This window comes from Vipera ursinii (assembly GCF_947247035.1).
Source record: "Vipera ursinii genome assembly, chromosome: 2".
NCBI lineage: Eukaryota > Metazoa > Chordata > Lepidosauria > Squamata > Viperidae > Vipera > Vipera ursinii.
The window spans coordinates 68,031,220-68,047,196 of NC_139513.1; the positions used below are offsets into that span (position 1 = coordinate 68,031,220).

General features: G+C 40.0%; 1 protein-coding gene across 2 annotated transcripts in view; it reads left to right on the plus strand.

Annotated features, from left to right (window-relative positions):
- PCBP4 (poly(rC) binding protein 4) overlaps positions 1–15,977 on the plus strand; it is a 50,490-nt gene that overhangs the window by 20,553 nt on the left and 13,960 nt on the right. For both annotated transcript variants that reach the window (XM_083351804.1, XM_083351805.1), the window contains exons 2-8: positions 6,622–6,791; positions 7,550–7,573; positions 7,665–7,697; positions 8,969–9,085; positions 9,762–9,893; positions 10,324–10,452; positions 12,660–12,734. In XM_083351804.1, coding sequence (XP_083207930.1) covers positions 6,681–6,791; positions 7,550–7,573; positions 7,665–7,697; positions 8,969–9,085; positions 9,762–9,893; positions 10,324–10,452; positions 12,660–12,734 — 621 coding nt within the window. In that variant the 5' untranslated portion in view covers positions 6,622–6,680. The remainder of the gene's footprint in view (positions 1–6,621; positions 6,792–7,549; positions 7,574–7,664; positions 7,698–8,968; positions 9,086–9,761; positions 9,894–10,323; positions 10,453–12,659; positions 12,735–15,977) is intronic.

Sequence of the window (15,977 nt, forward strand, 5' to 3'; positions counted from 1 at the left end):
GGGCAGCCCCATGTAGAGAGCGTTGCAGTAGTCCAAACGAGAGGTCACGAGCGCGTGAGTGACCGTACGCAAGCCATCCCGGTCTAGATAAACAGGAGTATGGAAAAAATCTGGTTTATAGAAAGAGTCCTTTTGATGTCCCAGTTCTTAATTTGTGTGCCACGTCTCTACTTTCCTGATCAAAGAATTCATCTTTTGCTTACATTATAAGAATTATGCACCATTACAGATAGTGTATCTTCTTTAATGTGGTTGTATTTTTAGCCTCTTTCAACAGAAACTGACTAACACTACCCAAGTCATAATCTAAGAACCTATTTCATTATCCATAATAACGTTCTCCTTTCCCCAAATGCACACTTTCTTGCAAACTGTAAACTGTTACTGTATGCATGCATTTAGGAGTGCAATTATAACAATTTCTATGTTTATTAAAGAAAATAATTAAAAACAATATTCTTTTCTTCCTATGCTCCTGTGGGAGTAAGCATGTATATCCAGAAAATAAAGATCGGTCTGAACATACTAAAAACTAGTATGGTTAGTAAATAGATTATTGGAATAGAAAGAGAGAGAACAACCGGGATCAAATGAACCAGGACACTCAGTTGATAATCTGGAGCACTTTTTAGCTTCATCTGTTTCGCAGAATTGTTGTGAAGATCAAGTTGAGGAAGGAAAGAATAGAAAATAAATATAAATTGACATCCTATTATCTCTTTAGCTAAAAGCCTCTTTTAAGTTTATGTCTAAAAATGTAAAGCATAAATGTGACAAATAACTCATTGGAGAGTTAGACTAGTAGTGGAAAACCAGGTTTTATTGGCAGGTGAACTATAATATCAGCCACTTTCATTAATATTGCTCTCTTCACCTGATATTTGTTTATCAGGATTAAAATTCCAAGCTGTTTTTTTATCTAGCCAATGCCATGTCCCCAAAGGCCTAAGCTGGATCCTGTAATGTTCTCATTTTATTTCCTTATGTCAGTATTGTAGAGACGACGTGTTTGAAGGTTTTTAATAGTTCCTTCCCAGAATAATATATTAGGTTTGCAGTAAATTATGATAGTAAATTAATAAAAATAATTATCAGAATATTCACCAACAAAAGCAAGTAGCATCTCATTCTGAACTTATAACTAGACTATTAGTTTCTTCCTAAAGGTTTGCAAGTGGACAGCGAATAGACGGATAAATGAATTTATATTTTCATTTTCTTCTAAATATTTGTTGCAATTTCTAAAGCTCCCAAACAAAATGAAGCTTGTAAGACAAAACGTGTAAAAAATGCCAGCTTTACAAGGTCTGAAAAAAACTGATATTATTACACATTTTATAAATATATCCTTGGATTTACAAAAAGACTATAATGGGGGTATTACTTTAAACATAGAGATTAGCTGTAAAAATACAGAGATATTATGATCTATGCAAAGGCTATAATAGTACTACAGCATTAATTGTAACCTATTCCCTTTGCAGATAAATACATGTAAAGGGTTTTTAAAGTGCTTTTAAAAAAGATAATGAGACCTTAGTCTTTCTGTGCTTGGCAGGAAGTACTTCTAAGAAAAGGGAGATGTCTTTAAAAATAAAAGCTCTGCTTTAAAACAAGATGACAGCTCAGTACATTTGAATTCAAACAATTAATTTACTTTGCAGTCTGATTCTCTGCATTGTATTCAGAGCAACTTCCAAGTAATTCCAATGCTTGACTGATTTTAACAACTCACTTTTATGTTATGTTATGTAGTTTTAATTTAAGGAACTTTCACATTATTATGACTTGGGAAATTTTCTGTATACTATCTTATGAGTATAGGAAGCCCTACAAGATGTTTTTTTGAACCCAGAAATAAACAAATAAGCAGATTTATTCTACTTATTCTAAATCACAGGACAGTTGGAGGTCTCCGCAACAAAATTAGCAAGCATCAAGATCCATCAGTGGTTTAAAAAAGATATGATGAGGAGGGGGTATGAGAAGCATATAAAATGCACTCCGTTCAGAAAGTGAATTGAAAGGTCTTTTTTTCTTCCTCTCATTGAACTTGATATGGGTCATTCAGTTGATAGGAAATTCAGAGCAGATTAAAGCAATGCTTCCTCATGGATTTTGCTGTTTCTAGATCAGTGTTTCCCTAAGTTTGATCCTAGAACCCCTAGGGGTCCCCGGAGATACTTTCAGAGAGCTCTGATATCAGAATTATTGCCAGCCTATATTGAAAAATACAGTATTAAAATACCATCAAACCATGGTGAGAAGTTGTAGCTGTGAACGTGTCAATTTTAATGTCTTAATACAATAAATACCAATAAATATAATCCATGCAAATGAAAGCTTTTTTGGGGGGGGGGTCCTCCACAATTTTTAAAAGTTGGAAAGCGTTCAAAGACAAGAAGTTCAGAAACACTCCTCTAAACGTAACATCATCCATCATCCACTTCTAAAAAGATTAAGAGGCGGATTCAGAAAAGTTAAGAACCAACTGTTACTAGCCTTCATAGTTTTACGTGATGGCATAGCAGTTGATGCAATAAGGGAAGAGAAGGGCATTATGGGACTCAGGTGGTTTCACTTACAAGCTTCCCAAGGGCATCTCATTATCAGCTCTATTGGCTTGACCTGAGCCAGCATGGCTGTTTCTTCTAATCCGAGGCCATCTGGAGCTAGCTCAGCACTTACCATAGTACTTGAGAGATAGTCCAGTAATGTGGTTAACTCTACTAACATTTACTGTTATTTATCATGACATTCATACTGTATTTCTGGAGATCGGGATTAACAGGACCAATCCCAAAAAGATTTATTCTGACTGTCCTGAAACAATTTCTTAGAGAGGGTTTTGTCTGTATATTGTCATATAGAGAACCCTGTAATGTCAAACCAGATTGTTTCTGAGGCCAGGAGTTTCAAAATAGCCTTTATCATACACCCAGTCCTATTTTTAAGCCCTTGGTTGCTTTGTTGTGGTTGAGCACTTCTGCAGTCTCTCTCTCCCCCTCCCTCTCTCTCCCTCCCTCTCTCTTTCATTCTCTCTATTTTTCCTCCCTCTCTGCCCTGATATTATAGGATGTTTCCAAAAGGAGTAGAATAATAACTTTATTGTCACTTTGAATTTATACTAATTGGCAAACATTAAAATGTTGCATACAGGTCTCAAAGGGTCATCATCTCTGATATACACTATATAAATATGAAATAAGTAAATACAGAATTATGCATATACCCACATATATTATATGACACAGAGAAACAACAGTCTAGTTCAGGTTATGTATATATGTCCATGGTGAGAAAAACAAATCTTGCAAGTTTACCAGACGGATGGCGTAGGGAACAAACTATTACAGAATCAGGTAGTCCTGCTAGAAATACTCTGAAACCTCCTCCGAGAGGGGAGCAACAGAAGCAGACCATAAAGTGGGTGTGTGGGGTCTCTCTAACAGTGCTTCGAGCTCTAAGCACATAGCGCTTATAAGCAGCATCCTGAATACCAGGCAGTGAGCTTCCTATGATCTTCTAGGCTGTCCTTACCATTCTCTGTACGGACTTTCTATCTGAGGCACTGCTTCCACCAAACTGGACCAAAAAAAAGCTTTTGAACAATAGTTTGTACACACTACACACATACGCCCCAAATTCAGGATGACTGCCAAGACCATCACTCCTTTTGAGTAAATTGGTAATATTTTCCTATTTATATATTGATCAGGTGGAAGCAGACAGGCACCCAGACAGACAGACGGCATCAATCTCTGAAGTAGCATCAGTTTTCCTAACAGCAAGCACTACTACACGAAGACTGAGCCTCTTAAGGGGCCGTTCTGTAGCAGTTCAGATCTTTCTCCCTCTTGATAGCCATATTGCAGTTGACAGACGGGGTTTTCTCATCTCCTACAGCACAACATTGGCTGATGCCCCACCCTTTTTGGTAGGCGTGCTTGGCTGGGGCCACTGGAAGAAAAAAAATCACTAAGCATTAGCAAGCAATCAAATATATGAAAGACGACCACTTAGCAGCTCTTCCAATGCCTTCCATTAAGCTGTAAAGAAATAGTGAAGAAAAAAAGCTACCATTTCTTGATTCCATGCCAAAACCTGCATCAATCTCTGCAAATGTTTTTCTCTCTCTTAAGGGCCTCTCCTCAGCATTTACTTGTATTCAGTTTATTCTGTAAATTGAATTCAAGGGAGAGAGAGAGAATTTTGAAAATAGAATAAATATCCAGCATTGCCTTGCATCTAAGGGCTGTGCTTTGTAAATACCATTGTTGTGGGATCCATCTCTGACATGGCGGTAGAGTTAGTCATGCTCTGTACATAACTCCAATGGGATATATATAAAAGTATTAAGACAAAGATGGGCTGAGACATCTACCAAGAATCTTTGCAATATATAAACTCTTTTTTATTTCCAGGCCATTTCTCATAACAGTCATTTTGGTAAAGCTGAAACTGTATGCATATAGTTGCTCCTTTCTGTATATCTATCATCTATGCATTTATATTAATCTTCCCCCAACCTGGCGCCTCTTATAATTCCCCAGATAGCATGGTCAGCAGAGGGATTATGGAAGTTGAACTGCAATACATCTGGAGGACTTCAGTGAAAAGCTGATATTTATAAACAGATCACTTGATTTTTTTCATTGAGTTATGATAAATATCTGGAGCCAGATGCCATCTTATCTAAGCAGAGATGTGTGCATATGGGAAACACACTTGCAATCATAAATTGGAAATATTTGGGTGGGGGGGGGGGTTGTTTGCTCTCATTGCTAACCAGAATCATCAATTTCTTCTGCTTTGGTTTTTATATGTGGATGTAGCTGAGAAAAGAAGGATCTCAAGAAAGGAGGAAATGTATCTTTGGATCTATTGTCCACAATTTAACTTCATAATGCTTGCTTTCAGCTACAGAAAATTACCATTCCTTTCTCATCAGGGAGGCATAGATAGATCAGTATTACTTCTGGAGTAAGGAGGATAGTAAGGAATGGCTGAGCTGCCCGCAAGAACGAGACTGTCTTAATAATCAACCTTCCCCCATCTACCTGCAGATACAAACAATTCTTCAAGATACATTTGGAGTAGAAACGTGTCCTACTTGTATAAATAGCTGTTCTAGGTATAGTTTGTAGAACAAACTGAAGTGACCTGGTTCATCCATAATGCCAAGTCATAAGAGCATGCTTTACAAATTATATCTGTATTCATATACCACATTAGATCAAAACCGAACAGCTGCTATATTGTAACTGCTATCTATATACCCGGTAGGCAGGTAAAATATGTGTTGGTGGATCAATACAATACCATGCGTATCTACTTAAATAAATATGGCCTCCATGACTGTTCACCCTGCAGTTGGCTTCACTCTGTATTTTTTAATGTACATGGATTATAATATTTCACAGGTCAGATACAGATACGTGTTTCCATTAGTTTTATCCTGCCTAATGGTTAAATAAGTCATGTTTGTTTTATGTGATGTTTCCCTTCATCACCATTATCATTATTCTCCAAGTGCTCGTGAGATAGGAGTATCAAGGGATGTTGCATAAAAGCCAACCCCTTCTTACTAACCTTTGACTGAACCCTGGTAAGACTGAATGGCTTTGGGTTTGCAGGGCTCCAGAATCCAGGACTTGGTCATCTTTGACCTCTGGATGGAGTGGCACTGCCCCAGAAAGACTCAGTGCACAACTTTGGGGTTCTCCCGGACTCGTGACTCCAAATAACAGATGGTAGTCACAGCTAGGAGAGCCTTTGCACAACTTCGTGTTGTGCACCAGTTGCGGCCTTTCCTGAACCAGGATTCCCTGCGCTCAGTCGTTCAGTCCCTAGTCATCTCATGGCTGGACTATTGTAATGCACTCTTCATGGGGCTACCCTTGAAGAGCATTTGGAAGCTACAGCTGGTGTGGAGTGTGGTAGCATGGGTAGTTTTGGAGGGCCCGAGAATGGTCCCTGCAACACCACTGCTCCATGAGTCTTACTGGTTACCAGTCTGCTTCTGGATGCAATTCAAGGTGTTAGTGATCACCTGTAAAGCCCTACATGGTATGGGTCCAGGTTACATGAAGGACCACCTCACCCCACTGGGATTGGCCTGTATCACTCATGCCGGCAGAGGAAGCATGCTGTGGGTCCTGTCAGCCCAAGTATTCTGGCTGGCGGGGTTTAGGAGGAGAGTTTTCTCTGCTGGTGCTCCTGCCCTCTGGAACATCTCCCCCCCCCCCCCGATGTGAGGTTGGCCCCAACCCTCTTTTCCTAAGGGCCTAAAGATGTGGCTGTGCCAGTCGGCTTAGGGCCCCAGTGGGGGATCAGCGCAGTGGAGGTGGTTGAGTGAGTAATAACAGATCCCATCTCCCCCTCCACTCCGCCCCCGCCCTCTCCATGTGTCCTTGGTTTTAATGTCTGATTTTAACTTTTTATGTTTTAACTAAGATGTAACTGTAAGCCGCCCAGAGTTACCATATGGTAAGATGTGTGGCCAATAAATTTTATAAATAAATAAAACACTAATCGCCCTTACCCCTCCAAATTAATGGGGCTGATTTACAAGCAAGGTACCCTATGAGACTTTTTTTATTTTTCTCTGTGCATCTGCAGATTTGCCAACTTCAACACCTTCTAGGCCCAGGGTGTTGATTTTCCTTAGAAGCAAATCCATGCATTCCTACACTGTGGCATCACCAGATAGGATGAGTGACTCAGATAACGGACTGGATGAAACAGAACTCAGCATTACACTCACTCTCCGGATGCTTATGCATGGAAAGGTAAGTACATTGGGACTGCCATATTAGGCTTTAGTCTTGGTCTCTGCATAGTCAGTAACAAATCTTGCATGGGGCAGAATGTTCATTTGAGCTGCAGGGAAGTGTTATTTTGCAAATCCCCATATTAAAGCCTAGTGTGCTACAGTACTGTTCCAAGTTTGCACGGGAGTTTAAAATATTCTCTCCAACCTATTGTATGTTTTTCGTTACTCTGCAGAGGCACTTAAGGTGCAGTTGTGAATTCATCAGTTAAAGGGAAATAGTGGGTTAAATTGCCAAGGTGATCAGATTAGATCAGCTTTTATCCGTGGGCTGTTAGGCTTTTGAATGGGATGTAATCTTATGCAGAGTTGACTTGGGAGGCCGGTGTGTGGTGTAGTTGGTTCACATAGTGTGGTGGGATGGAGGGTTTGTTGTCACTGTGTGTTGGGGGGAGAGAGCACAGGGGGAGGCTCAGCTAATCTCAATGTACACATGTTGTACTTTGACAATAAAGGTTTATTATTATTATTATTTATTATTAAAACAAATTCAACATTAAGTTTTTTTTAAAAGATCTAGTAATGAAGACAGAGAAAAAAATGATCATGAACCCTTTCATTTAATCTGTCAAATCGTGAATGACCTTTACTTTCTTTGTTGAGAAGGTGTATGATTGCTTCCTCATTTTCCGGCTAAAAGGATTTATCTTCAGGCATTGATAAGACTCTTACAGATTTGAATAGCTCTTCTAACCCCCATTTCTCTTGTCTCTACAGGAAGTTGGCAGTATCATAGGCAAGGTAAGATCAATGCAGGTCATTCTGTGTGCTTCCAAAATCCCTTTGCTCCACATTCTAAGACTAATTGCCTTTATTGTCCTTAATCCTACAGAAAGGAGAGACTGTGAAGAAGATACGAGAACAGGTATGAAGGAAAATAGCCCAAATGCAGGCTATTCCAGTGTTTGTCCACCTCAGCAACTTTAAAATGTATGGACTTCAACTCCCAGGATTCCCCAGCCAGCCCATCTGGGAGTTGAAGTCCACATATCTTAAAAGTTGCTGAGGATGAGAAGCAGCTATCTATTCTATAGTAGCTGGATGAATTCCTAACAAATGTGAAAATCTATTGGGAGAAAGTAGGATGAGGATCAAGAGGAATGTGCTAGAAAGTATGGAGAAACAGTAAGCAGGATCAACCTACACAAATATTGTGGTCTATATGTTTCTGAATATAATTCATAATTATTTTAAAGTAGATTCTGAAATAATGAATACACCTCCATCTAGCTCCTCAGTGTCATTGAATAAAAGATTACTGATGACTTCAGTATTTCTATCCTCAGAAATGCTTTAATACTATACTGCATGAATCTGCCCAATGATAGTGCTCTTTCCTTTCAGAATTGCTGTGCCCTTTTTTTGAAGCTTTGCATCATGTCTTTATTGGTAGTTTAACTGCCGCTGTCGGATTTGCCAGGTTTATTTCAGTATTAATCTAGGTTAAGCTGACAATGCAAAAGATTTAATGATAAAAAGGACTGGAAAATAGAAATGAAACAGAATTCATTATCTGTTTAAATATATTATTACATTCTATGATGCAGTAATAGGACACTGCAGGTATGAAGACCACTAGCATTTGAGTTTATCCTCTCTTAAAATGAGAGGATTTGATTCTCACGTAGCAGATTTATTTTTGTTCTGTTCAGTTGTGTCCAATTTTTAGGGATTTCTGGGACAAGTCCCAGCAGTTTTCCCAGCAAGGTTTTTCAGAAGTGGTTTGCAGTTGCCTCCTTCCCAGGGCCGAGAGAAAGCAAGTGGCCCAAGGTCACGTTGTGCCCAAGGCGAGAAGAGAATTCACAGTCTCATGGTTTCTAGCTTGATGCCTTAACTACTATACCAAACTGCTTTTTTAGCAGATACCTCTCAGACAAATGCAGGGACGAGAAAAAGAGATGTGAAGCATGACGTCCTTGTTTTTAATTTAAATTCAGACTAGACTCCCCAAACAGACAGGAGCTATCTCTTCTGTTTCTCAGCCATGTCTGCAATATGCAGATAGCGGCCAGCCATTTGACAGACTGTTGGGATGTTTCTGAAACATTTTGCGCACTTGGTTAAAGCGTTCTGTAAACAATTAGAAAACTTAAAATGTATTTACACAATTATTATCTGGTTTGCTGTTTCTTTTAGAGTACTGCCCGGATTACCATTTCAGAAGGATCCTGCCCTGAGCGGATCACCACCATTACAGGTTCTACTGATGCTGTTTTCAGAGCTGTTTCCATGATTGCCTTCAAGCTGGAGGAGGTGAAGTAGCCCCAATCTCCATCTGTTGCATGTTGCTCCCAAAGCATGTCCTACTTGTTCACATTAAGTGTATTGTACCACTAAAAAAAAATCTATCAGTTTTCCATTAAAGGTAGAAGCTTTATAAATGATGTCTGGTTATTTAGAGCTTACAATGGCTATTGCGTCTATGATCAAAATTGGGAGATTTCATACAGTTCCTGCCAAAAGAAAGAAGACCAGTGATGCAATTTATTTTTGAGAAAATTGATTTTGTAATGGTGTTTTGAAACAGGAAAGTTCTTGATAATTTTCTGTCACATACTGAATCTTGTTAAAGCTTAAACAGCCATTTGTTGTAATGTACTTCTCTTGGTATATAGTTTAAGTTTCCCTAGGAATTCAAAACGATCATATTAAAGCCAGTGGTGGTGATGTCACTGTATTTATATCTCACCAAATTACATCTGTGATTTTTTAAAAAATCAAGACAGAGTATTATTAGGATGACAGCATGTACAAAAAAAACCCCCCCATGGATATCATAAAATAGAAGAAAAGAACTAGATTTTTAGGATTATTTTTTTTTGCCTATAACGGAGGTTCTAACACAAAATGCTGCATGCTAATAATAACTAAATGTGGCTTTGAAAGGATCCCCTTGCACTTGAATTGAATACAAATTCTTTTATTTCAGGACTTGGGAAATGGAGCAACCAATGGAGGCACCATCTCCAAACCACCCGTAACACTGAGGCTAGTCATCCCAGCTAGCCAGTGTGGTTCACTCATTGGCAAAGCCGGAGCCAAAATAAAGGAAATCCGAGAGGTAGAGCCTTCAATCGTCATATCTTGTTCACTTGAGCCTTACTGTTACTTTCTTACTTTTTTTTTATTTTTTGTGCCTTAACTCCTAGTTTCATTGCTGTGGATCTTATGCTCCCAGAGTGAATGGCTTAAATCTCGGAAGCTGCTATTTCTTGCACACTTCTTTCTTGTTAAGAAAAAAAACTGAAGCTAAATTTACAACTTTTTTTTTCCATTTGCATTTCTTCGTGAAAGTCAGATGAAATGTTTTGTTTGTATGAGGAGTCACATCTATGTAGGGGAAGAGGTATCGCAGGAAACATTTAGATCTCTGAATAAATTAGCTCCTTCAAGAACGCTATAATAATCTCACGGGATTACAAAGTGTTCCTGACCCAGCTCCGTGTAAAGTGGAGGCTGCTCAGAAAAACAAGAGCATTTGTTCATTCCAGACAACAGGTGCTCAGGTCCAGGTGGCCGGAGACCTTCTGCCCAACTCCACTGAAAGGGCTGTCACAGTCTCTGGAGTACCAGATGCCATCATCCAGTGCGTGCGACAAATCTGCGCAGTTATACTGGAGGTACAGCTTTTGTTTACTCTCGTGTGTGGTGGGAGGATAACACTCTACAATGTCTGCCCCTTCGTATCAAAGTGGAGAAGTGGTACTTTGGGGCTTTCAGTTCAGACGTACTACTTGGGTACTTCAAAACCTGAATCTGCTTGGAATGCCATTATGATTTTTCCCTCCTGTTTGGCCACTGTGTGGATACCAAAAAAAACCTCAGCCCCAGCAGCAGTGCATGTACATTGGGAGCTGCTGAGAGTTGGTTGTTATTTATTTTTATTTTATTTTAATTTCATTTATATCCCGCCCTTCTCCGAAGACTCAGGGCGGCTTAGAAGCTTAGCAGTAGCCTTCATTCTATGTATATGCCTGCTTATTAGGGCTTTCACACACACACCCCAAGCGGCATTATTACAAAGTCAGCTTAATTGCCCCCAACAATCTGGGTCCTCATTTTACCTACCTCGGAAGGATGGAAGGCTGAGTCAACTATACAAATATAGGGAGGGAGGGAGGGAGAAAGGAAAGAAAGAAGGAAGGAAGGAAAGGAAGGAAGCACACCCACGCATGCACATGCACTTCATTATTTGCAAACAATTTTTTATTGTTAATAATCTGCTGTCTAGCTGCTTTTCTATTCTAAGGAGAAAAGATGGAGGTAACTTTACCCCTTTCCATTGGGCTAAAGTTTTGATTGATTAGATGGTCTATATATAAAGAAAGATTTAAGTATACCTCTAGCGCATTAATGTTAATTCCTGTTTGCAGCAGCCAGACCTATTTCTTAGGAAAGCAAGCAAGCAAGCAAAAAAAGACATTTACGTAACTGTTGAGTCAGACATGTAAATGAGCTAAGTATCAAGTACTCTCCTCTAGATAACTGTGCTTTAGAATTTCAAGCAGGAATCTTTCTGACCTTTCCATCTGACCTTTCTGAGTTGTGCTCCTTTGCCTGGAAGACTTCTCACACCTTGATTGCACAGGGAAGATGATTCCCATAGCAGAAATCTTGGGATAGTTTTGATTCATCAAAATCTGCAATTTGCTGGGCAGCCATGTCAAAGATTTTAATTTAATTTAATTTAATAACATTTATATACCGCCCTTCTCCCTGAGGACTCAGGGCGGTTCACAGGGCAGAATAAAATAACCAATACAAACATTAAAAACAGATTAAATAATTGCCCTAGTTAAAAACAATATAAATACAACGCTAAAAACCCCCAGAAAAATTAAAAAACAAAAGATAAAACAACCCCAACACTCCCCCTCAGGCTAGGCCGGCTTGTACAAACAAAAATGTCTTGAGATCGCGGCGAAAGGAGCGAAGATCGGGCGCCGTCCGGAGCTCTACCGGTAGCTGATTCCACAGCTCCGGAGCGCCCACAGAGAAGGATCTCCCCCTGGGGGCCACCAATCGACATTCTCTGATCGGTGGCACCCTGAGGAGGCCCTCTCTGTGGGAACGCACAGGGCGCAGGGAGCTTGATGCCGGCAGCAGATGTTCCCTGAGGTACTCCGGCCCCATGCCATGGAGTGCTTTGAATACCGTTACCAGTACCTTGAATCTCACCCGGAAGACAACTGGCAACCAATGCAGCTCACGGAGCAGAGGTGTAACGTGGGAGTATCGGGAGACTCCCAACACCACTCTCGCGGCTGCATTCTGTACCAGTTGGAGCTTCCGAGTGGTCCTCAAGGGCAGCCCCATGTAGAGAGCGTTGCAGTAGTCCAGACGAGAGGACACGAGCGCATGAGTGACCGTGCACAGATCATCCCGGCTAAGATAGGGCCGCAACTGACGCACCAGGCGAACCTGTGCAAAGGCCCCCCTAGTCACGGCTCCTATATGATCTTCCAAGGTGAGCCGTGAATCTAGGAGGACCCCCAAGTTGCGAGCCCTATCTACGGGGGGTAAGATAGATTTCCTTCACAAAGGATATAGCATAAGTAGCATCTTTTCTTACTCTCTCGTATGCTCTTCCGTTAATAGGGGCAAGAGACTAAACATGATCAAAGGTGATCTTTTATTTTTCATATCCTGCCCATATCTGAAATTACTCAGCATAAACCAAATGGGAGTGAGCTAAAAATATCCCCTCTTGATGTAATGCCAGAATGTCTGTTGTGTGACAGAAGGCAGTGCCTGTTGGCATTAGAATGCAGCTTGGGGTGCATAAAGATATAATTGTGCAGTGATACTTCCTTCTGATTTCCTTCAGTCACCCCCAAAAGGTGCCACGATTCCTTACCATCCCAGCTTGTCCTTGGGACCGGTTCTTCTGTCAGCCAATCAGGTAAGAGACCTAACCTTTAAATAAACTGTCAGTAGATTGTTTTGCTAAGAGATAAAGAGGCTTTGGCCTCCCCTGGTTACGATAGCATTAGTGGGAAGAGGTTTGAAAGATGGGAGCAGGGTGGGCCAGCAAGAAGACCCTGGGAACGTAGGGCAGGATGGTGAGAAAGTACTGAGAAGAGGTTGAACAGACCAGCAGGAATATGCTGGGAACATGGGGGCAGATCGGTAGGATTATTAGCTGCAGCAGTGGCAAAATGCTGGAAAGGGGAATGAGGTATCCTAACCAGCTGCTGCCTGATGTAGATCATTCTCCCAGCATAAGTGGAATTTGGTTTGCCATTTTTCTGAGCGCAGTTGTGATGCGCTATTGGGAGGGGGAGCTTGCCTATTTACAATATGTGTGCAGTAGTGGAAGTGGCCAGCTATAAAACATTTCCTGGTGGGCATATTGGCAAGATTGCTATCTTCTCCTAGTGTTAACCCCAAGAATGCCCTCTACCACTTTTAAATTGTTCTCTTTTTTGCATCGGTGGGAATGCTTCCAAAGAAACCACTGGGTACATTGTTATCTTCTGGGGCTGAGATATTTTCTTGTAAAGGAAGAAGATGCTAGAAACTGGTTTGTCAGGCATGAAAAACAAGGTTCACACGTGAAGGTTCAATTAAGCTGATTTATTGCTAAAAGCTTAGGTACAGAAATCTTCTCAACTAATGGTCAGCACCTGGTTAGAGTTAGATAAAGGTCAACAGCCCTGAAAAAAAAAAGGTTTAGAAGTTCGTTTGTGGCTCTATAGGGATTCTAGGCTGATCTTTTCACTCCATCCCCAAGTTCTGCCATTCCTTCTCCTACATCAGGGGTGTCAAACTGCCGGCCCACAGGCCAGATGCATCATGCCGAAACCGCGCCCACCCCATTGTCGCTAATGGAAAAAAAGTCGAGTCACGTGACGTTGCGAGTTTGACACCCCTGTCCTACATGGTGCTTTATTTGTGACATAACCAACTTCCCATGTATTCCTGTATCATTAAAAGAATCTAGCCAAAAAGGGTCCAGAGTTGATGAAGATACCTATGATCGCACTTATGTGTGAGGATAAGAGGGAGATGGGCGGCATATACATTAAATAAATAACTGATAACACATTGTTTGCCTTGGAGACCACAAAAGGATTCTCTTTAATTTGAGCATCCTGATGACCCTGAAAGGAACCCCAGTAGCCCTCAGCAGTCACTGAAGCGAGGGAGCTGACCATGCACTGAAAAATCATTTCTTGCTTCTCTATAAATCAGGACAAGCCATTCTTAGTAAGAGAATCTGACTAAAAGAGTGAGGTTTAAAGTGGTGGTTTCAGAATCTTCCAGAAAGAGAGAGATGAAGGAGTAAGGAGATTTTGAACTGCTTAGGCCTTTGTATGTCTTGGGCACTACTTAAAAGTTTGCCTGGATATAGCAACCTGAATGGTTGTTGAGAGAGGACCATATGTTCACACAACCAGTTTATCAACTTTCCTGTCTACATCAGCTCCAAGTATAAAAAGAGAAATGGAAAGCCAAATGGCACCTTTATTTCTAAACTATAGGCATTATCCCAATAGTTAAATCATGTTAGATTAGTGTGAAAAGTCTAAATTGTATTGTTTGTATTTTATCTGTTTATTTATCTGTTCATTTATTTTGTATGACCACCCAACTGACAAAAAGCAACTTTGGGCGGCATACAGCAATCAAATAAAACAACAAGCATAAAAACAACAGATATAAAGATATAAAAATCTACATTAAAAGATAAATATTAGAAAAACAAGTATACAGACCCTAGGCAGAGAAAGGAGAAAGATGGCCACCTCAGCAAAGATGGCCACCTCAGCATTCTCTGGTTCCCTGTCAGCCCCAGGGCTGATTACATAATCAGGTCTTGAGGGAGTTTCAGAATATCATAAGGAATGGAGCTAATCTAATGTTTGGGAGAAAGAATGTTTCATGAGACAGGGACCATGGCAGAGAAGGCAGGTCTCTCCATAGATTCCTAACTGATGGTACCCCACAGCATGTGCCATTTCTTCCTTATACTAGCACTGAAATCTTAGTACAATCTAACTGCTAATATAAGCCAAATAAAAGCAGAATGAGCCATAAAAGAGGAAGAAAAATATTTTTCACCAAAGCTGCACAATAACCATTGACAATATAATCCAGTGCATGCAAATTCGAAAGTGTCATAATTTCAGTTTCTCCCAGACAGGATTGTCATATGAACCTATAAGTGCTCAGTGAGAAAAAAACAGAAATTAACATATTATACTAAGTCAATTTATAGGGATTTCAGTGAGAATTCACTATAATTTTGAACAAAATCCCATTATTGTTTTGTTTTTCTTACACTGTTCTACACTGATGATCATAATGCGCACAGTATTAACTTTAATCTGTTTTTTTACACTGTAGTAGAACTGAGAAGCATTAATTACTGTTTAAAAATTAAAACACATTTACTAGATGGCCAAAGATGTATAAGTTGATGCAAAAAAATTCTGAATGACTGAATAAGTCAAATTATGGCTGCATATAAATGCTCTTAGTAAAATGAATAAGGGTGACTTAGTCTCACCCAGTGGCAAAGGACTGACATATATTAACCTTTTCTTGGTAACAGTCACCATTACACCCTGTAAAGGTGTACTGGTGTGGGTGGCCCATTTTAAAATAATATGTAGTAGTACTTAACTCTTCTGAATTCAGAGCATCCCATTTACATTTCAGCTCAAATAAAATAGATCATAAGGGGAGAATATTGTGTGAATTGCACAAACTAAAAACTTAACATATTAGATATGGAAATCGCGAGGGGTTTTTTTGTGTTTTTTTTGTTTTTGTTTTTATAAATGAAGAGACTTGTTCTATTGCTCAGGCCATTCAGTCAAGCCTGGAAAAGAACATTTGTTTTGGCTACTCCTCACAAAATGTATTTTTTGTACTGGTATGTTGAATCTTATGTGATCAAGAGACAAAACTACACACATGTCCTTGCATGGTTATAAAACTTCTGGTAGAATTTCTATAGCTCCTGAGTCCTTTGTTTTTTATAATGCTTACAATTGAGAGATCATTGAGCTTATTCTAGGGCTGTGCAGTGCTTTGGATTCTGTTCCAAAAAGGCACTTCAGTGGTTTAAATGCACACCTGCCTGCAGCCATTTAAAGCAGCTAAGTCTTTCTCTAGCAGCCAGAAAGCCTGACGCTCT